Below are 23,352 nucleotides of genomic sequence, written 5' to 3'. Positions count from 1 at the left end.
TGTATATCTTTTTTTTACATCATGCTACCCTACTCTGTTTACACTATGTACAAAGTTGACAGACGTGAATAAAGCTGCAAACAAAATAAGGGTTGGACTCTCAAAGGAAGATCCCCTCCTCCACAGCCTGCAACCCATCCCCTCCCTTTCCAAAGCTAGTTCAGGGCTTAGTTCTGATATGATTAAATGATATATGAGAGAAATTAGACCCAAGAAGGTTATCAATGGTCATGTATTTATACTAGAGGTCACAAGAAGAAGAAGAGGAATATTAGGTAGAGAAACAAAACATTTTACCTAAACCATTTCACACACCCTAGAAAACATCATTACAGTCGCCTAGCAAACTAGGCAGCTCTACATCAAAGTGTGATATACATCGACTGTGTCACAGTTTACTGTATTTTCATAGTCACTGTGAAAATACAGTAAAACAAGCCAACGAAGTGGAGTGAGTGGGTATGGACAAGCTAAGCTCTTCACCAGCTGTAGGAACTAGGCACTTAGATTACGTCACTACTTGATTGCCTGTCACTTGTTAATGACTTGAATTACCAGCCTCATATCACCCCTTGGTATTAGTTGCGGCACTGTCCTAATATAGTCGTCCCTCTAGCTTTCCTCGTTTATCGGATTCCCCTAGGCAGCTCTTTCACTCGGCTGACAGGACGTAGGAATGAAGATATGATAACAAAGTAACAACCCTAACTTTAACCTAACCTAGGTAGCATAACTTAACCACACTTTTGGTCAGAAGGGTTCTTACAAAGATGTATCAATGGTGCGTGTTGTCTCAACTAGGTCATGTTAGGCAAGGTTAAAGTTATGGTTTGGTTAGGTTAGGTTAGTTTTAGTTATTGATCATATTTTTATTCCCACGTCATGTCAGCTGGGTGAAACAGCTGCAAAGGAGGAACTGGGAAGCGAGGACAGTTTGAGGGACTACTATATTAGAACAGTGCCTTACTTGTTACTCAGTTCTACTCGTCCCTAGTTGATACTTGACATTGCTCTTTTATTGTATCAATAAATATTCATGATAATTATGCAGGATATGTAGCATCTAGTATGATGTCATCAATGATAAGATCACTGTTCTATTTCAGCCGTGGTAGACAGCCACAGTTCTTCTAAATCTATTAACAGGGTTCTGTCCTATCACCCTCTCTCTTTCTATTATTCATTAATGGCCTTCTTAATCAAACTTCTTGCACTATCCACTCCTACACTGATGATACCACCTTATATTTTTCCATATCCTTTCAGAGACGACCAACCCTTCAGGAAGTCAACAGATCACACAGAGACACCACAGAACACCTGACCTCTGATCTCAGTAAGATTTCTGATTGGGGCAGAGAAAACTTAGTTGTTTTCAATGGCTCAAAAACTCAATTCCTCCATCTATTAACTTGACACAACGTTCCAGACAACTATCCCCTCTTCTTCAATGACACTTAACTGTTTCCCTCTTCCACACTGAATATCTTCAGTCTGTCCTTTACTCATGATCTTAATTGGAAACTTCATATCTCATCTCTTGCTAAACCAGCGTCTCTGAAGTTAGGCGTTCTGCGGCATCTCTGCCATTTTTTTTCGCCCCTCCAACTGCAAACTTTGTACAAGGGCCTTATCCATCCTTGTATGGAGTACTTCACATGTTTGAGCGGGTTCCATTCATACAGCTTTATTAGATAAGGTGGAATCAAAAGCTTTTCATCTCATGAACTCCCCTCCTCTGACTGACTGTCTTCAGCCTCTTTCTTACTGCCTAAATGTTGCATCTCTTTCTATCCTTTATTGCTATTTTCATACTAGCTGCTCTATTGATATTGCTAACTGCATGCCTCCCCTCCTCCTGCAACCTCGCTTCACACGACTTTCTTCTTCCTCTCATCCCTATTCTGTCCAACCCTCTAATACAAGAGTTAGCCAGTATTCTCAATCATTCATACTGCTAAACTCTGGAACTTCCTACCTGTTTCTGTATTTCCATCTTCCTATGACTTAACTTCTTTAAGAGAGAGGTGTCAAGATATATGTCCCAGGCTTTTGGCTAATTCTTTCAATCTGCAGTTCCAGTGGGTTCTTTTTTCTAATATTTTTTGCCCTTGGAAGCTCTCCCTCTTGCATAAAAAAGAAAAAAAATCAGATTTTCTGTTATTTTATTCTTTAATATGCAGAGTGGGTGGTGAAAAGGTCTCGTCCCTTTAATAAGGTCATGGTTTGATGACACTTTGATAAATATTGACTTTCTCATCTCACAAGAAACTGCTAACTTCCAAATTTCCAATGAAAATTACTTATAAAGCAATGCAAAGCATGCAGAAATTAACTTGAAAAATAGCCTTCTTCTGATGGTTAAAACATGCATTGTTATACCACCTACTGTTACTTTCATAAAAATAATTTCCAAAATAAAAAGTAATTAATTAAACTTATGCTTACAGTACTATGTAAAAATTAATCACAGGAATGCTCCCTTCTCTCAATTTACCCTTCACATTTTATTAAGTGTGTTATGATTTTAATCCTTAAATCTAATGTCATTCTAATCCAAATTTAACTTAAAGTAAAACAAAAGATATTTCTTTTTCATGAATTTCTTAGTAATCTTTATTCCCTTCATAGATTCCATGGAGGTGACCAGTGGTGCCAAGGAATGCTGCGTGTGTGGCCGTCAGCTGAGTGGCAGCCGGTGGGTGAGGGGCAGCAACCAGCTAAGGCACTCAGGCCGAGCTGTAGCGGAGGCCCTTGGCGAGTTGCTGGCCTGTGAGGCACAGCTGTCGTGGGTGTGCTTTAGGTGCTACCGGCTTGTGCTGGGCCTGGACTACCACACACACCAACAGGAGAAACAAAAACTGGCTCTGCTGAGGCTCTATGACAGCAGGGACAAAACAGAGCAGCAGGCATCAGAGAGAGGCCTTTGCATGACACTGGTGATGGTGGAGGTTCTGCTGGGAAAGAAGTGCAAGATAATTTAGAGATTAGCCGGGATGCATCTCCAAATAAGGATCATGCAGAAAGCCAAAAGTTTGACCAATGTTTAAGTTCTCATGCCATTTGTGAGGTAGATAAGAAAATATTGTCCTATCCACTTCAGTCTGTTGGTGATCATGAGTACCACAGGAATGATGGCCAAGACACCCTGTCAGGCAAACCAGCAACTTCCCTTGAAGGCCACGACATGTCCAGCAGCCAGACTTTGGCAGACCTGTACTACACTGAAAAATTAGTGCCAGTTACCTTGACTCCAGGTATGAAAGACAGTAATGCTAAAGATATTCAGAGTGAGAGCAATTATCCCAAAAATGTTAAATGTTCTAATGACAGAGTTTATCAAAATCACAAAAACCAGTGTGGCAAGGAAGAGGAAAATGCTACATCTGTTGCAGTTTCCTTGTCCCAAAGACCTGTACCAAAAAGAAAAAAAACTGCAAAAAAGTGGGATGATTTTGAGTATTATGAGGATGAGAGCAAGACTGCTGAGCCAGAATGTGACAAGATAGATACCTTCCCTTCAGCTCACCAGTTTAGACTTCCTCCAAGGACAGGAAGAAAAAAATGTCAGAAATGTAAACAAGAATTTTTAACAAAAAAAGCCATCCTGAACCACAAATGCTCTCAGATGAAAAGAATGGAACGTGAAAAAGTAAGATACAAATGTAAAGGATGCTTGCATGTCTTCCTCCTGAGGAGAGAATATATCAAACATGTCAACGCCTGCTACAAGAACACTCCGGTCACATGCAACTTGTGCCTGGTGAGAAGCAGCAGCATCATCACCATCATCTTAGTCATCATTATCATCATCATTATCATCTTAATCATTTTAATTTTACTTAAGTAAAAATTGTGTATGACTTTGCAAACATTAGGAGTTGCATGTTTTCCTTTATTTATTATTTTCCTTTTTCAGAAAATAATATTTTACAATATCAGTAACACAGGAACTTTTTTGTACGTGGCAGGTGAAGCTGCCAAGTGCTGCGTACCTTCCTCGTCACCTGGCAGCCCTGCACCAAGTCAAGTCTCATCTCACCAAGGTACTCCTTAACAAAGTGCATCTTATGAAAAGATATTACTGATTAATTCCTCAGCTGGAACTGAAGGCTTAATGTATCATGTATGCATAACTAACTCATCCTCATCATGTATGTAGGCATGCTGTCTGCCTGTCTATCCCCATCCATCTAGTAAAATACAACAGCTGAAATGGTAGTCTTAAAGATATGCCAATCTTATAAATGAGCCACTAAATGTGGTGAGGTGTCAAGTAACACTGAGTTCTATCTCAAAATGTTATTATATTCCACAACTTTTCCTTTGTCTGAGAAATCAGATTCATTATGATATGTTGCTTGATGGCTACTACATATAGTGTTGTATGGTGGCACAAATACAAATGTTCCTTCTGCATGTATGTGGTGATGGATGACAATGGTGAGATGATTGCAGGGGGACATTCTGTGTGAGTTATGTGGGCGAGGGTTCAGTCGCAAGGAGGCCCTGGAACGGCATGAGGCAAGGGTCCACGGGAAGGCTCACGGCACCCACCAGTGTTCCCTCTGTGGCCACACTTTCCCTCACACTTCGCTTCTGGCAGAACACCTCAGGGCACACCAGGGCTACACCTGTCCAGAATGCTCCAAGGTGTTCAGGTAGAATCAACACTGTGCTTACATTGAATATTTACAGTTACTTGTGGAAGATGACAAGTATGTGAGGTGTAGTACAGATGGTCAGTTCCTGCTGCACCTCAGGACAAAGACATGAGTTGACCATACTGAAATGAATCGCAGGTCATGATTGTTGTATTAGTGTAATATATTCCAGTACTTCTTCAACATACATTAAGGGATTTGTTAAGGTACTAAGCTATCAGGTCATCATGACTTAATATTAGATTTTGAGATTTACATTATTATATTTCTATATATTTCAGCTGTAGATCCAACCTCACACTGCATAGGCGAGCCCACCACATGCGCAAGGCAGCTTATCATTGCACTGCCTGTAACAGGCACTGGAAATTTCATGCCAGTTATATCTACCACATGAAGAAGGTAAGAACACTGCATAATAATTTCTATCAGAATTCCGTGTGTAGGATTATAGCAATACCTTTCTCAGTTTGAGGTAAATTTTGACTGCCCAACCTATTCCCTATAAATTGTATCCACCCTCCTTGATATACACCATTTATCCTGTGTTTCAGTTCCATAGGTCCAGTGAGCACAAGTGTCCTGGATGTCGGCTGTTGCTGTACTCAGAGGAAGCACTACACCAGCACTCCATGACTTGTGCTGGCCAGGATGCTGCCACTACCTCAAGGTGAAGAAAACAATACAAAGTAAACCACTCAATAAGACAGTTTGTAAGACAAATGTTGCAGCAAACCCTTTCCCAAATATCAATTAACTTAATGTTTGTTAATTGTCAACAAAAAACTTTATGTAATTAATTGTTTTATAGTTCTTACTTTCTTCTGAGAAGTGTTGTGAATGAATTACATATACAGTTACTTGATAGCAGATTGAGCAGATTGTGAAAGTTCATATTAGATATGTTTGCTTAGTGTCTGTCAGCACCAGTGAAGCAATCAGTACTGACCCATGCCCTAAAACCCATTAATGTCCAGTTCTGATGTAATTTTACCTCGGTCGCCTGCTGGTCACCCAGCCAGTCTTCCCCATTACGGAGCGAGCTCAGAGCTCATAGACCAATCTTCGGGTAGGACTGAGACCACATCAACACACAACACACACTGGGAAAGCGAGGCCACAACCCCTCAAGTTACATCCCATACCTATTCACTGCTAGGTGAACAGGGGCCACACATTAAGAGGCTTGCCCATTTGCCTCGCCGCTTTCTGGGACTCGAACCCGGGCCTCTCGATTGTGAGTCGAGCGTGCTAAACACTACACTACGCAGTGTGTACACCAGCAGTGGTGAATGTTACGAAACTAATGATGTACCAAAGTAACATCAACCAGGGACTTGAAGTTGATGTATATTTTTATCTTTTACAGCATAGGAGAAGAGGAAGCTTTTAGTGGGAGGAGGCAGAGCAATGATGAAGAAGGAAAGCAAACTTCAAACACCACAGCAGGTGAGATCAGGTCAACAACCCTGATTTCATTTTGATCAGAGTGGAGTATGGACAGTGAAGCAGTGTTGCCTCAGTCACTTGTCACCTCTGTTCTGAAAGGTTTCTGTAAATGAGGCTAATATAAAAGGCTTCATTACAGACAATGAGATAAACATGAATCAACCATGATCCCAGGATTTAACCCTTTCTGTTTATGTTTCTTTACTTTTCTCTTTGTCATCTATAAACTGTTGTTCATTGTAGGTAAGCTTCATGAATCTACTAAGAGAAGGTAATTTTTGCAGATGCCCTGTTGATGAACAGATGTCCTCCAGCCTCAGGCTCTCTCACCACTCGTGCACAACTCATAAAAGAATCCAGTGGCTTTGTTTTGGTGCCTGGCTTGAGGAAGTCTCATAACACCTTCCCCCAGGGACCTCCCAAGTGTGAGATAGTTGTGGAGGTAGTGGAGGAAACTGATGCAGACTGCCAGTACATCATCTTTGTGGAGGATGTTGCTGAAGCCCACCTGGCTGTTGATGAGGCATCCATGTGGAATACTCAAAACTTCACTCATACCTCCAGTGTAAATTAACAAGTGAAAAAGGGTAATAATCATATAAAAAGATAAATACATACATAATGTATAAAATGTATTGGTCTAAATATAATTTATATTTTCATTAAACCATGTTTATTTAACTTTAGTCTTCTGCAACACTGGATGCTGCTGCTCCTTAGTGAAGCTAAAGTCCTGCTGAATTAAATACATTACATCTACTATCACGTGACTCCCCTGGCGAGAGCAGCAGGGCTAGGGAGGAGGTGGGGATGACAAGACCTGCTGCCCCTCCCACCACCACGACTACCTTAGTGATGATAATAAATAACGATGCATCTACAACAAACAAATATAATGACAACAACAGCAACAACCTAAATAGACTATCGCAGGGGGTACAACATATAAATTATATATATCAAAGATGAACAATAATTATAAATTACATCAGTGGTAGCCATAAGCAAGAACAATAAATAACAAGATGAAGATGAGTCACATAGGGCTTGCCTTACCAACTGTTGACAATATTCTTCCACACTCCTCTCTCTCTCTCTTTTTCGCACACACACACACACACACACACACGTGCGGTTTTGAAGATCAATAAATAAGGTGATACACAGAAAGGATTAAGACAGGAGAGGATGGCGGCGCTGGGGTCTGAGGGGAATGTAACGTGCCTTAGGATGGTCATGCAGACGCATCATCACTGGTGTGAACATTCCAACATGAGTCCCAGGACCTGGCACAGACAGACTCCTTCCCCAGCCACCCCGTCCAGCACGCTGCCTGGGTGGGGTGTCAAGCTGCTGTTGCCGTGACTCAAGGCGAGGCAGCTGCCTGAAGGTGGGTGGTAGCAGCTGCACATAGAGAGGAGTGGACTGGCTGTCCATGACATGCTGTGGATCTTCTTCCCCCTGGGGCCTTTCAGAATGCTCCTGGATTTCTGAGCCTCCCTGCTGCTGCTGTGGCTGCTTATGTTGGGGACTGTTAAGTGGTGGGTTAGGAGCAGAGAGATGCACTTCCAGGATGCTGGGAGAGGCTACAGCATCAGGTCGAGGGTGTTGCCGTACCCAGCGATGGGACTGCAAACTGGGTTGTGGTGCCCAGCCTCGACCCACAATGGTCTGAGGGGAGAAGCTGCGTGTCCGAGGTTGGGATGGCGGTGGAGGTGGAAGTGGGGGTGGGGGTGGCAGCCACCCTGGCAAGGAGCCAGAGTTAGAGTCTTCCCTGTGTGTGGGACAATCAGCACACTGAGAGCTGGCAGGAACATGCAGGGACTGTGAGGGTGGGGCAGGGGTGGAGGGTGAGGACTGAGGCCTTGAGTTTGGGCGTGGTTGGGACTGTGGGTGTGGAGTCTTCTGAGATGGAGTGGTAGCTGCAGAACCGGGTGCAACATGTGAACTGGAATGTGGGTGTGTCTGGCGACCTGGTGCCTGCAGTGACTGGGTGAAGAAAAGTGTCCCATGACGGAGGTGCCTCTGGGAACCCACACGTGAGGGTGGCTGTGACTGAGGACTCGGGGCAGACTGCTGTCGGGAACTTGGAGCTGGTGCAGACTGGATGGCAGGTGGTGGAGACTGAGGTAGGTGTTGTGGATGGGATTGCACCTGAGGCTGTGGTAAAGACTGTGACTGAGACTGAATCTTGGACTGGGGCTGCACCCGAATTTTGGACTGGGGCTGAACTTTAGACTGAGGCTGCAGTCGGACTTTGGACTGGGCTTGAGACTGGCTCTGGGTCTGGGGCTGAACATGGAACTCAGACTGGGATTGGAGTTGGGATTGATCCTGGGTATGAACTTGGGGCTGGGCCTGCAACTTGGATTGGGACTGTAACTTGGACTGGGTTTGGGACTGTGGCTTAGTTTGAGGCTGGAGGCCTGATGGTGGCTGTGGCTGTGGGCCTAGGAGTGGTGGATGGAGAGGTGGAGGCTGAGGACTTGCAGGTGGCTGAGACTGAGATTGAGGACTTACGGATGGCATGGTATGAGGCCTGAGACTGATGGTGATGGTGATGGTGATGGGGATGGTGGTGGTGGTGGTGGTGGTGGTGGCGGTGGTGGTGCCATCTGTGAATGGACACTTGAAGAAAGTGGTGAGGGTTGTGAGGCTTGGTCAGAGAGTGCTTGGTTAAGAGACTCTGCATTTAGTTGTAGTTGGGACTCTTGATCTGGCTGGGCCATTGGGCTTGGGGCAGGTGATAAAGGGTGCTGAGGCTGTTTGGGTGATGGGGGCTGAGGCTGAGGCTGGTGTCTTGGGCCTGAGAGGAACTGTGGACGTGGAGATGTCTCAGGGCGGGGACCTTGAACTGGTAGTGACTGTGTCTGAAGCCCTGGTGGTGGGGAAGGCTGAGGCTGGTGATCTACATTAGGATGATGTTGTGGACCTTGGCTGTGAAGGGGTCGCTGGGCTGGGAGATGTTGGGACCTGGGGATTGGAGGCTGACGTGATGGAGGGTTTTGTCCTTTTCTCACCCATGCACCAGTAACATAGACTGGACCTGGAGCACGGAATTGTGGGATGGGATGAGGAAGAGACTGAGCCCTAGGGAAGGTGAGGGTAAGGGCTCGTGCTCTCTCTCTCTCTGGAACATCCCCATCAATAAGGCTGTTGGTGTACAGAATTGGCGTGAGGTTGGGGTGTGTTTGAGGATGTGCATGGGAAGATTTGCCAGGATGGGTTAGGGAGGGAGGAACAGCCTGAAGTCCTAGCATGTGTTCGACTCCATGTCCATTGTCACTCCTGCTGGGGGGCACTTCAATGCTAACAAACACCCTCTCTAAACTCACTGCAGGTTCTGGGATGGGAGTAGCAGTGGTAGTAGTGGTAGTAATGGTGGTGGTAAGCTCCTTAGTGGTGGATTCAGCGAGGGTGGTGTTGGTGGAAACTATTGAGATTGAAGTGGTGCTGGCATTTACTGGCAGGGGTGTGGTGGTAGATATGGGCATGGTGATGAGAGGAGTAGAACTATTACCATCAGTCTTGTTGCCAGTAAAAGTACTAGTGGAAACAGTTGTAGTAGTAAAAATAGTTGTTGCATCTGGAATATTTGAGTTTGATATTGTGGTGGTTCTGGCGGTGGTGGGTGGAGCAGAGGAAGGGTGGCAGGAGTAGTGACTGTAGTCAGAGCAGTGGGTGGGGTGTTAGTGCTTACAGGGGGATGGGGAGGTTGTGTCCAGGGCCCAGATCGGGGGCAGGGATGATGTTGACTGGCTCACCTCTTGTGACTGCAACCCATCCCTTCCCCGGCACCACACTCACAGCAGGAGGACGGCTGCCGAAAGGCTCTCGAGAGGGGTGTCCATTATAAGATGTGACTAGGAAGTGACTGGAGATGAGATTCGGGGAATGGCTGCTGAAGGGAGAGTTGGGAAGGTTAGGTGCCAAATTGGTGGGATAGTAACTGGGGTGGCGAGGGCCATGAGGACTGCCACTAGGGGGATGCTGGGGAGGTGCTGGGTTGATATGGTGTCCTGGAGAAGTCTTGGGGTGGCTGGGCTGGGGAGTGAGGTCTTTTCTAGGTGCCTCATGGGTGTGCTGTACCCCTGGATGCACTGGATGGGTGTGCAGGGGTGTGAGAATGGCGTGGGGCTTGCCGGGCAGAAGCACTGGTGATGGTATGGGCTGGTGGTGGCTGAGATTGACACCTAGCGGTGTCATCACCTCATTCTCACCCTCCTGTAAGTGTGTGGAATATGTGTGAAGAACATTGATTGGCTTCCCTTTGCAACAGAAGGATACAAGAAGCAAAGGGCATGATGAACTACCTATAGGTACGTACACACTTATATGCAGAACATGAAGACAAGGGAGTGATGGATGAATACTGTCAATGCATCAGCCACTTTAGAAACAAATGGAAATATGAATTGTTCAGAGAAATAACAAAGACTTTAAACACAACAACCAGATCAATATTTATCATTTGGAAATAGTCAGTACATAATATACAGCTGATTATCACTCAACTAACACAAAAAGAATTAAAACATCATCATAAAGGCACACAAACCTTGAGAGGGGTTTGTGGGAAGGGCTGCTGCTGGGGCTGCAGTGGGGGGCGGCTGCCTGACACAGGTGTGGGGGCTGGGGCTGCAGGGGGTATCTTGGTGGGGGGCTTGGGGGCAGGCTCTGCAGAGGTGTCACACTCGCCAGGAAGGAGAGACAGATGCATCGCCTTGCCGGACACTAGGGTGGTGCCGCGGTGACAGAAGGACATCCTGGGAGGGGCAAAAGGTCAAATATGGAGACAAAAATACGTATGTGGATATATACGAATTAATTAATCTCTCTCTCTCTCTTCTTCACTTACATGGTGCCGAAGCTGTCCATAAGGGAGAGCCCGTCGATGGCCCAGCGCTGGAAACCCGAGTATATCCAGCCAGGGTAGGCCGTGTATCGCAGCTGCACGGCGCGGATGTCTGTCAGGTTGGGATGTGGCACCACGATGCGGACTGTGGCGCCTCCAGCCTCCATGGCCGTGTCCTCACTCCTGCGGACACGTGCATTGGTGAGAGAAGTGTTCAGTGGTGGTGGTGGTGGTGGTCATTATTAGAGATGGATAGAATGGGAAAGGAAAGAAAAAGGTGGGAAAAGGAAGAGAAGAGAAGAGAACGGAAAGGAAGGAAGGACGGAAGGTGTGGACAGAAGAAGGAATGGACAGTGATGGAGAGTAAACGGTTAGTTACGTGATGGAAAGGAAGAAAAAGATGCTATGGGCAGAGGAAAGAAGGAAAGGGCCACACATGATGAAGAGGAGTAGGGAGGAGATAAAAAAAAAAGGAAATTACAGAGAGAGAGAGAGAGAGAGAGAGATGAATAAGTTGGAGAGAAAGGAAGGAGGAAGGAGAGAAAGGGGGGAGGGAAAGGTAAGGTAAAGGTGAACAGTAAAAGATGGTACGTAAGTACCTACAGTACGAACGCTATGCAAATGATCACCTAGAAGTTATCACACACACACACACACACACACACACACACACACACACACACACACACATTATATACTTATATTCATTAGATAAATAATTACATGAACGTGACCATAAAGTGATATAGGACCAATTCATTTGAGAGAGAGAGAGAGAGAGAGAGAGAGAGAGAGAAACTAGCTTCATCATTATGTGTTCTATTTAGCACTGATTAAGCTAACGGTTAACGCCCAATAGAATGATAATTTTACGCTTAAGTCTCTCTCTCTCTCTCTCTCTCTCTCTCTCTCTCTCTCTCTCTCTCTCTCACACACACACACACACACACACACACACACACACACACACACACACATAAACCAAAGAATTAATCTATTTCAAAAGCAATTTACATATTAATGCAATTTATTTAATTTCTTCATCAACTCATTCACTCCATTCCATCAAACTGATAGACAGAAAGACAGACAGACAGACAGACAGACAGACAAACAGACAGACAGGCAAACAGACAAACAGAGATGCTTTTTTATTTCACCTAAAGTTTTTATCACGTCATTCATCATTAGTTGCGTTAGAAAGATGGAAATGCAGAGAAAGAGAGAGAGAGAGAGAGAGAGAGAGAGAGAGAGAGAGAGAGAGAGAGAGAGAGAGAGAGAGAGAGAGAGACTTACTGCGTCACGCGGAGAGTTTCGTTGAGGCCGTCTGCCGCTATGAAGGTGATGTCGAGGCGGCCGTAGGTGGTGACGGGCTCAGCTGGCGGCCCCCCGGAGTGTTTCACCGTCACTTTGTACTGGTTGGCTGCGGGGAGAAGGAGGTGGTGAGGGGCGATATCAGGTGGAAAAATTATGAGGGACGATGTAAGTGGCGGAGACGGTGAGGGGTGGATGTGCAGAAGGTGGTGAGAGAAAGGCTAACTCGAAGATGGTGAGAGGGAAAGGTAAGGGGCCAGGTAAGTGAGAGAAAATAGTGAAGGACGAGTTAAGTGAGAGAGGATGGTAAGGCCTTGTTAGTAGAAGGAAGGAGAGTTGAAGAAATGGTTACTTAGGAGAAAACAGATAAGAACAGTTTAACAGGGCGGAGAATGAGGGATGGATCATATGAGAGGAGGTGAAGAATAGTTAAAGAAGGAGTAGAGTATAGCAAGAGGTGGGTTAGATAGGAAAAAGAGTAACCATGAAAAACTAGTTTAAGAGGAAGTAAAAAGGTAATAAGGAACGAGTCAGACGCAAGGAAGAAGATAAATAAGATCGAAGACTGAAAAAAAAAATCGAGTGAGGAATAGAATATGAAAAGGATCACTCGTAGAGAAATACGAAATGAAAGATAAACGGGTAATTAAAACTAACAGGAAACCATGGGAAGGGAAAACACTGTGGGACGGGAAAGGAAAAGAAACTGAAGGGATGGGGAAAAAAAGGGGGAAATGGGAGAGTTTCAGGAATAATTATTAAGACTCACTACGAAGGGAAGGGGTTGGGAAGAATGATTAGGAGAGGACAGTGAAGGGGAAAGGATGAGTAGAAAGGAAGAGGAGGTTAGAAGGGGAGGCAAGGCAGGGATTGCTTAGGTAATAAAGGGGGAAGGGGAAGAGGGTTCGTGAGTACAAGAGAAAGGAATAATTAGAGTTGTTAAGGAGAGAGAAGAGAGAGAGAGAGAGAGAGAGAGAGAGAGAGAGAGAGAGAGAGAGAGAGAGAGAGAGAGAGAGAGAGAGAGAGAGAGAGAGAGAGAGAGAGAGAGAGAGAGAGAGAGAGAGAGAGAGAGAGAGAGAAATTCAATTTAGTAGTTTTACTCTTCAAACTTTGTTTTCTTCATTACTTATGTTCCTGTTTTTCCTCGTCCTCCTCTTGCTGCTATTTGTTCTTTCTTTGTATTCCTTTTTATTCCCTTCTATTCCTCCTCCTCCTCCTCTTCTTCCAAACACCAACTCAGTGCAGACAAGGCTTACTCCTTCTTATTCCCCCTCTTCCTCCTCTTTCTCCTCCTTTATCTCCTGCTTGTTCTCCTCCTCCTCCTCCAACTCGTCTTCTCCTTTCCTCCTCCTTAACTCTAATCTAGTACAAACTACGATATATATCATCTTTCCTCCTCCTCCTCCTGCTCCTCCTCCTGCAGCAGCACCTACCGCAGAAAGGCTCCATGTCCATAGTGACGAGGTAGAGCTGGCCGCGCCCCTCCGCCTGGTTCGCGAAGTAGCCCATGTCGCCGCAGGACTTGCAGGGGAAACAGTCGCCCTGCAGGAAGGTATCGTAGTCCCGACACACGAAGGCCGGGAAGCGACACTTGGGCACCACAGAGTTCAGGTAGTACTTGTAGCCCCGCCGGTGATTGCACAGGTAGCGCCCGCCCCCCTCCGTGGCTGTGAGGGGTGTACAAGTGGTGTTGGTTTGGCTTTGGTAAAGATTGGTTGTGGTTGTGGTTGTAGGGTGGTTGTGTAGATAGCAACTGTTTCCTTCCGTTGCTGTTGTGGGTATATTGAAGTGGTGGTGGGAATAGTAGTAGTAGTAGTAGTAGTAGTAGTAGTAGTAATAGTAGTATAATGATTATGTAAAAAGCAGCTGTTCGTTTCTGTGACTATTATTATTATTATTATTATTATTATTATTATTATTATTATTATTATTATTATTATTATTATTATTATTATTATTATTATTATTATTATTATTATTAGTAGTAGTAGTAGTAGTATTAATAGTAGTAGTAGTAGTAGTAGTAGTAGTACTAGTAGTAGTAGTAGTACTAGTAGTAGTAGTAGTAGCAGTAGTAGTAGTAATAATTATTATGTAGAAAGCAGCTGTTATTTTCTGTGGCTGTTGGGAATAATAATAGTAGTAGTAGTAGTAGTAGTAGTAGTAGTAGTAGTAGTAGTAGTAGTAGTAGTAGTAGTAGTAGTAGTAGTAGTAGTAGTAGTAGTAGTAGCAGCAATAGTAGTAGCAGTAATAAAAGAAACATGACTCGTGGCAGAAGCGGTATACAAACATACAACACAACATAACACAACACAACTCACGCCAGAGAATATCGGACACGCCGCCGATGAAGAGGTTGTCGCATCCCTTCTGCATCCTGCCGCCGTTTGGGTAAAAGTCCACGTGTCCCATGGGTTCGAAGGCGCCCAGGCCACCCATGAGGAGCGAGTCGGCGTTGGTGTGGATCACGTCGACGAAACGCGCGTCCGTGTGATCCAGACGCACGGAAGGGGAGAAGGATTCGAAGAGGGGGCCCGCTGGATCGAGACCTGAGTGACGAGGGAGACAGAAAGGTGATGGGTGGTGGAGGATGTGATGAGGGTATGTAGTTACTTTCTGACCCTTTTTTTTGGTAGGAATAGCATCTCCGTAGGTCCTTTCTTGTTCATTTTGTTTTTTACCTTTGTTCTTCTTACATAAATAAAAAATGTGAAGAAATAGTTGGCAAAAACAAAGTCATAAGGCGCCACTGTGATGTAACGAATGAGAGTCTGCTGGATGAGGTAGAAAGGAAGGCTGTGTCAAGGTGATGGTGGGTAATAATGAGAAAGAGGAGGAGGAGGAGGAGGAGGAGGAGGAGGAGGAGGAGGAGGGGTGTACGTATAGGTAGGTGGAAGATGCGACGTAACGGGGTGAGTGAATAGATGAAAAGTTGTAAAAGGGAGGTATGTGGGTGAATGGACGGTAATGGAGGTTTAATAGGCACAGTGGAAAGGGTCCTGATATGCCTTATTTGTATAGTTAGTATGACATCTACCACCTCGATAAATGAACTTTCTCTCCCTCTAATACCTGAACAATGACAAAGACACATTCCCATCTATAACGATCTATGCAATCCACTTCTCCAATTCTCTACCCGGTATCCCTCCATACGCACTTCTTATCAATCTCAACTGCTTAATTCACTGTAAATGCATCTTTTTGGCTACCACCTCCGTATCTTCTTCCTTACAAACAAATGAGTAACGTAACCCTAACTTCACGCACTTAATTTGACACTCATAATCTCTTCCTCCTTCCCTTTAGTACACCCTTTCACTTCCATGGCTTCCTGATGCCTTTACCTGCTGACTACCTCCTGACATTTATTAGCTCTCCTTTTTTCCTCTACAATGCTCCCTTATCTTCCTCGCAGCCTCTTGATCCCTCTGACCTGATATTCTGGAGAGATTCTTGAGAGTGGCGCCGGCGTGACCAGAGACGTGGGCACCCAAGGAGAACCCGATCAGGTGGAAGTCGTCTAAGGATGTGTTGAGGAAGGCAGTGAGTCTCTCCAGGAATAGCGCCACCTGTAGTAGTATTAGTATTAGTATTAGTAGTATTAGTAGTAGTAGTAGTAGTAGTAGTAGTAGTAGAAGAAGAAGAAAGGTATTAAAAGTTTAGATACCAGTTCTGTTTACGTTTTCTTATTCATGTAATTCAACTCACTTCGCCACACACACACACACTCTCTCTCTCTCTCTCTCTCTCTCTCCCCGTCGTTCACCTGCCTGCCGACGACCCGCGTGTTGCTAGCGGCGCGCACGTAGTTAGGAAGCTCGGCGCCCTTCTGCCAGTTGACACAAATGATGTTTACGTCCATCTGGAAGGGAGAGAGAGAGAGAGAGAGAGAGAGAGAGGCATTATTATTATTATTATTATTATTATCATTATTATTATTATTATTATTATTATTATTATTATTATTATTATTATTATTATTATTATTATTATTATTATTATTATTATTATTATTATTATTATTATTATTATTATTATTATTATTATTATTATTATTATTATTAGTAGTAGTAGTAGTAGTAGTAGTAGCAGTATACCATAAGGAGGAGGAGCAGAAGAAGAATAAAGAGAAGCAGATCAGTAGAAGTAGCAGTAGTAACGCTAACAGTAATACCAGTAACAGTAACATCAGTAGAAATATTAACAGCAAGAGCCACACACCCCCCCTTCAACTAATGACGTACCACCGTCAGTAGAGCAATGCGCATCTCCTTGATCCACACGCTGTAGCAGGAGGAGCCGAAGCCGTGGATAAGCAATTTGGTGGGTCTGGACACGTTGAAGTGAGTGTCGAGGATGCTGGAGATGTTAAAAGGTTTGAGCACCGTCTCCTTGTCTCTTTCCCGCGTGTACAGCAGGAAGCGGGTGTTGATCTGAGGGAAGGAATGGGTTGCGTAAATTTGCGTCAGTCAGTGGTGGCGTAACATTGGTGGTGGTGGTGGTGGCGGTGGTGGTGAGAAGGAATGAGCGTCTTGGGAATGTGAAAAGAAAACGGAAGGTGTGGGATGAATGGATGGATGGATATATATATAATATATATATATATATATATATATATATATATATATATATATATATATATATATATATATATATATATATATATAGAGAGAGAGAGAGAGAGAGAGAGAGAGAGAGAGAGAGAGAGAGAGAGAGAGATTACATTCATACTTGTACTCTCACCATAATTATGTGTAATGCACCTACCTACCTACCTACTACTTCTACGAGACTCTACCATTATGACACACACACACACACACACACACACACACACCTCGTCGGGCGGGGAGGGTAGCAGGTCCAGGTAGTCAAAGGGTCCATCGTCCGTGAAGCAGCCGAGTTCGAAGTAACAAACCATCTCCTCGTCTCTCTTCTGACGGTGCCCTTGTCTGCAACACGGACGCTCAATCAAATCAGTGTGTGTGTGTGTGTGTGTGTGTGTGTGTGTGTGTCCATTTACAGAGGAAATGATGAAGACATACACGGAAGAAAATGTACATACATGAGAAATCAGTCCCCGCGAGGTGTACATGTGACGTAACAAGTGTGTGTGTGTGTGTGTGTGTGTGTGTGTGTGTGTGTGTGTGTGTGTGTGTGTGTGACACCGCACATGACATGAAGTCTACATACACGAAAGAAGAAAAGAAAACTGTACATGAGACAAAGCTAACACAAAATCACACGTGCTGAACATGACCAGCACTACACAGAAAAGAAAAAGGTGCACAGGAAGAAATCTACTTAAGTGCACACGGAAAGAAAAAAGAAACCATAGGAAAGACAAAAGAAAATGCACACACAAAGAAAAGGTAAGAGGTGAGATACACATGTGTGTGCACATGTGTGTTTGTGTGTGTGTGTGTGTGTGTGTGTGTGGAAGAGCTGGTGAGATTCGAACACGTGCCCTTACCTCTCCCTAGCCAGGCGGCGAAGGTGCCACTGAGCCATACTCGTCACCACCGCCTCGTACAGTTGCCTGTCGTCCTCCTCGTCGTCCCACTCCAGTTCCTCGTCACCTACTATGCCCGCAAAAGCTCCTAAACCACCACCATCGCCACCACCATCTCCACCACCAGTGGACGTGAGGGCGTTGCTGGGCGGTGTGTGGACGGCGATGTCACTGATACTGGTGGTGGTGATGGTGGCAGAGGTGGTGGTCGTGACATCATTAGTGGTGGTTGTGACGGTCTCTGCGGAATCTATGGGATCCGTGACGTCACTTGGGAGCGCTGTAGTGGTATACAAGATATCATCTGTAGTTGTGTCAGTGACGATATCGATGTGGGAGGTGGGCGCCGTCACGTGACTAGTTAAGGTGACGGTGGGTGACGCGACGTCATCTGGCGGGGATGTAGAGGCACTTGTTATGTCTTCTGTGGCGGTTGTGACGTCATCCGTTAGAGTAGTGGCGGCGGGCGTGGTGGAGGCGGCGCCCTCCTTGTTATGGGGCACCTTGGCGAGGGCCTGAGCTGGGGCGGGAGGTGGCGGGACAAGGTGTCTTTTGGAGGCGTCGCGGCGGGTGGCAGGCGTGGCGGGGTGGCGCGCCAAGCCCAGCGGCGCCCATCCGGCACAGGCGAATACCGCCAACGCTGTGGAAGAAATACAGCGTGACCACTTCAACAAAACACAGGCAGCTCACAAAAACAACACAAACACAATGCAAGCATCACACGAACACAAACAATTCACACAAAAACCACACAAACAACACAAACTCGACATTGCCTGTACTACAATATCTGACAGACCTAATTAAAGGAGCCAACACAGCCGCCTTACTCTCACCATCACTATCACCATCCCTGTACATACTGCAGGTATGTCATCACCATCACCTATTCCCATCATCATCAACCGTTACCACCACAATCGCCAAATAACTCCATGAACGATCCAGACTCAAGAAAGCGAATAATCATCGTCACCGTCACTACCACCACCACCACCACCACTACCACCACCACCACCACCACCACCACCACGACCACCACCACCACCATTAACCTCATTGCAATCATGCCTGAGGAAGGAGAACCCGAGCTGAACACGAGCACGTCGCCACGTCCCCGCGCTGTTCTCACTTCCAGGCACACACGGCTGGTGAGAGTGATCTGAGCCAACACTATGCCACTCTAACTTACTGGAGCCCATGAACCCGGTAGTCTTTTCATATGCTTGCTTGGGTTGAAATTCATAACCATATTGAGAAATGCCTTATTCTTTCACTATGACTATTATTTTCAGATGCAGCAAAAATTACTAGCAGGAATTTTAAGAGTATTTCTCCCGTTAATAATGCAGAAATCTTGTTGTATCACCAAAAACAAAAGAAAAAAATCCTTAAAAATCCTTATAACTTTAACTAGGAAGAAACAGCCTTTTCAAGTAGTCGGGTGGAGGGGGAGGACAGTGAAGCTTTTCTCATTATGGTCCTAAAACTAAACTCTACAGCTGAGCTCTTACAATCAACACAATATGTATTGTGTTCATTAATACTCTTAGCTTAAAAAAAATCCTTAGTGTCATGGAACATGCCAATACGTTCTAAGCGGCTATGGGCTAAGGTGTACTGGCTCCTCCCAGTGGACCTAAGCTTGGAGAGGTTAGGTGACCCGTAAAGCAAGACTGATGAACAAGCGGCCTGCTAGATCTCCACTCGTCCATCAAATACCTAACTGTTTCCTCTGAGAGACATGTAAGCACAAACTCGCGTTCCCACCGTCAAGTGCGGGCGTGGGAACGTGAAGGAGAGTGTGGAGTGTTACTGTACAGCGGCGCGTCACTCTCCAGGGAATACTTGTCAAGACAACGATAATAAGAGACAACAGGAGGAAGAGGACGATCATTCTGACTCTAATGGCAGTGGCGCAGCACATGCGTCACTCAGAGCAATGGTAACAAGAGGGAAATATACTCGTGTAGTAAAGAAAATAGGAGAGATATAGTGTACAAGTGAACAAGACGTGAGCAAGGTAAAGTGTAAGGAAACGAGAGCAAGCAAGACGTGAGGAAAACAGGAAGATTATGCCAAATATCATCGTTTTAGTGGACGCAAGAATGCAAGAAGAGACCAAATGACGAAATGAAAGTATGAGTAGAAAACTACGACGCAAACTAAAACTAGAGGTAATGAAGTAGACTTTAAGAAATGGAACAAGAATGCAGTAAAACGACAAAAACGAAATAGAAAACGTAAGCGGTTGATTCAAGTCCCACTGACACGAAAAGAAGAGAAACTAAATGAACACTTACCAATGATGCATCTCAAATAGAACAAACAATATAACAACGCAAATACTATGAATAAAACGAGGACTGTCATAAAATAAGAAACTCGTGAAATCACGCTGATTCACACACACACACACACACACACACACACACACACACACACACACACACACGTCTAATTGCAGATGTCCTTTCACCCGCCGTTAATAGAGTCATAGAGTGGACAGACAGTACCAAGAATCCTCATTACAAATAGATAGAAGAGAGAGAGAGAGAGAGAGAGAGAGAGAGAGAGAGAGAGAGAGAGAGAGAGAGAGATAAGGAAGAAAAGTTGAATAAAGCGAACATCACTATATCATACAACACCTAACAACAACAACAACAACAACAACAACAACAACAACAAATGGATAGAGATGAAAAAGCAATGCTATAAAACAACTAAACACTGTGAAAAAAGGACGAACGGATAGGGAAAGGATAACAAGTACACAGGAAGGTCAGGCGGGCAGAACACCAGTAGTACGAGACAATACAATGTGGTGGTGGTGGTGGTAGTGGGGACAGGGAACACCACCACTCCATTAACCGGTTCATGGACATCACTACTGCCAATGCCTGCTGCTTATTGACTCGTCGCTAGACGTCAATTATCCGAGTAACAAACGATAGACAGTTGCCTCCTGCTGGGATGATGAATGGTTGAAATTTCTTATTCTTTCTCGTACGGATGCTGCTCAACCTTCACCTTCTCCTCTTCTTCTTTTCCTTTTCTTCCTCTTCTTTCTCCTCCTCTGTTTCTATTCTTTTTTTCTTTCTTTACCATTCTCTTCCTACTCATCTTCCTTCTCCTTCTCTTCTTCTTCCCATTCTTATTTATCCTTCTCCGGGTTCTTTTCTCTTTCCTCCTACTTCCCTTCCGTTTCTTTCCCCTTTCCCTTCTCCCTCTCCTCCTCCTCCTCATTATTAGCCTCCATGATTCCACTGCAGGACAAACCAATCCCCCCAGACTGGTAACCGTCACCTTCTCTTCAATCTTCGACACTGTTCCTCAAAATTTCATCGTCTTATTTCTTACATTTAACAAGTTGTATTAGGGATTTTTAAAGGATTTTTTTTGTGTGATTTTGTTGATAGTTCGATAAGAAAAATCACTCCTACGAACACGAATAATTATCTATATGTCCTGTGACAAAAAAAAGTGTGATGAGAGGCCAAAACACTTAGGAATACGGGATCACACTCTCATCTCTCCACTTTAGTTTCCTGTCTGCTTTGTTACGTCTTCCGCCTCTATACTGCCACTCCGTTACTCTAATGGCAAAATAGGAATGGTTCACGCTGGCCATATGCTACAGTGCTCAAGCAAGGGGTCATCAGTGGGGGTGTCACTGCCCATACTAGGATTTAATTTATCTAGTTACTTGTTTATTTTCCAAGAGGATCACTGGCAAGGGTAAAAACATAAAAAAAGGTCCTCTTATGTACCAGTTGCCAATGAAAAAAGGTTGAAAGGTAAAAGAAGGTCCTGTACAAGTGTTGAGCACGATACTGTGTTACTGATGCATTCTAGAAGTATCGCTGAAAATCATTGAGTAGGATGGAAAATGTTGCTGTGCTGGAGAAACTTTAGAAATGAGAGGTACGTACAGGAGGAAGGTTCAAGGTCAGTGTCATTTCCTAGAGAACACAGAAAGGGTATGAAAAATAGTGACAAGGAAAACAAATTATATAAAAAAAATCGTAAAGGAAAAAAGAAGGTTCAAGAAAGCATCCATCGTAAAACTTGTAAAACACAATGAAGAGAGAAGAGATAAAAAATAAGAAATGGTGCTGTAAAAGAAAGAGGTGTTCATGAAAGTGGATAGTCGTAAAAGTGAACTAGTGTCTTTTTTTTTATTTGATCTTGTGAGGTGTCTGTGCGTGAAGCATCCACGTACAGAAAACAGACGAAATATCTTTGCACAAAACTCAGATGGAAAAAAAATCATGCAGTTAAAAAAAAAAGAGAGTAAAAAGAAAAAAAAAATGTTTGTAAAAATCAGAGGTAATGTGAACTTTGTGTGAGAAGAGATAGCTCAAGAATGGTTGGTGTTATTTCACGCACACAAGAACAAAAAGAAAACAAATGTGAACAAAACAATTGGTATAAAATTTCATGACTTTTGTTTTAATTTCTTGCGAGAATTCTTGCTTCTGTTATTTGGAGTTAACTGGTGGGCAGGTGAAGTAAAAAGAAAAAAAAAAAGAAAAGTCAAACCCTGAAAACATAATAATCTTTAGAAGAAAAAAAAATGTGTGTGTGTGTGTGTGTGTGTGTGTGTGTGTGTGTGTGTGTGTGTGTGTGTGTGTGTGTGTGTGTGTAAACAAATAAAAATCTATCAACATTAACAAAAGAAATCAAGAAAAAATGAAACGTAACATAATATATAATGAACGAAAAAGAGGAAGAATAAGAAGAAAGTTCACGAATTTATTTTATCTTTCATTATTTTCTCTGTTAATTTCAACACACACACACACACACACACACACACACACACACACACACACACACACACACACACACACACACACACACACACACACACACACACACACACACACACACACACACACACACACACATAGTTCCTAACGGAGCATAATTAGAGATGCATCCTCCTCCTCCTCCTCTTCCTCCTCCTCCTCCTCTTCCTCCTCCTCTTCTCGTAACACTTATTCTTTCCCCTTGTTTCCTCCTGTACCGCAGCAACAATACAGGACGGTGTTTTTTTGCGTCTTTTGCACGATAGAGGAAGAGATAAAGAGAAAGAGGAAGAGGAGGAGAGTCTGTGACAAAACTAACAAAGAAAAGTTTGGTGACGGTGTGACGCTCACCAAATGTTGTGTGCGTCACGGTTCCAGCTTGTTTTCTTGATGTTGGCAACAATGAAGGAAAAGGACGGAGAGGAGGAGGAGGAGGAGGAGAAGTAGGAGGAAGAGGAGGAGGAGGAGTAGGAGGAGTAGGAGGAAGAGAAGGAGGAGGAGGAAGAAGTAACGGTGAGTGACGGCGTCTGGGAAACGCACATGATGTACTGTGTGTGTGTGTGTGTGTGTGTGTGTGTGTGTGTGTGTGTGTGTGTGTGTGTGTGTGTGTGTTTCGTAATACCATCAAGAACAAACAGTGACAAATGAGATAAAACAAATTAGCGCAAATAAAAACTGCTGTACACAGTTTGTTACCAAGAAATTACGCCATAAAATGTAGGAGGAGGAGGAGGAGGAGACGGA

At 44.3% G+C, this 23,352-nt stretch overlaps 2 protein-coding genes across 2 annotated transcripts in view; one reads left to right on the top strand and one right to left on the bottom strand.

Moving 5' to 3' along the window:
* Positions 1-112: 112 nt before the first annotated feature.
* On the top strand, positions 113-6,780 carry LOC123511154 (zinc finger protein 37-like). Its single transcript, XM_045266797.1, is given in 10 exon segments — positions 113-459; positions 1,267-1,336; positions 2,632-2,978; positions 2,981-3,763; positions 3,972-4,046; positions 4,459-4,661; positions 4,946-5,066; positions 5,219-5,334; positions 6,034-6,113; positions 6,398-6,780. Coding segments are annotated over 8 exon segments (2,010 nt in total). The 5' UTR covers positions 113-459; positions 1,267-1,336; positions 2,632-2,636; the 3' UTR covers positions 6,688-6,780.
* Positions 6,770-23,352, bottom strand: part of LOC123511153 — a 47,001-nt gene continuing 30,418 nt past the window's right edge. Inside the window, 13 exon segments of the mRNA XM_045266796.1 lie at positions 6,770-8,687; positions 8,690-9,804; positions 9,806-10,337; positions 10,672-10,879; positions 10,972-11,151; positions 12,265-12,391; positions 13,716-13,949; positions 14,604-14,831; positions 15,719-15,854; positions 16,052-16,147; positions 16,530-16,718; positions 17,123-17,237; positions 17,759-18,437. Of these exon segments, the coding sequence (XP_045122731.1) occupies positions 7,287-8,687; positions 8,690-9,804; positions 9,806-10,337; positions 10,672-10,879; positions 10,972-11,151; positions 12,265-12,391; positions 13,716-13,949; positions 14,604-14,831; positions 15,719-15,854; positions 16,052-16,147; positions 16,530-16,718; positions 17,123-17,237; positions 17,759-18,437 (5,240 nt within the window). The 3' untranslated portion in view covers positions 6,770-7,286.

Source organism: Portunus trituberculatus, chromosome 31 (assembly GCF_017591435.1).
Source record: "Portunus trituberculatus isolate SZX2019 chromosome 31, ASM1759143v1, whole genome shotgun sequence".
NCBI classification, from domain to species: domain Eukaryota; kingdom Metazoa; phylum Arthropoda; class Malacostraca; order Decapoda; family Portunidae; genus Portunus; species Portunus trituberculatus.
Note: the sequence above shows the minus strand (reverse complement) of the source record. Positions and strands in the feature narration are given on the sequence as shown.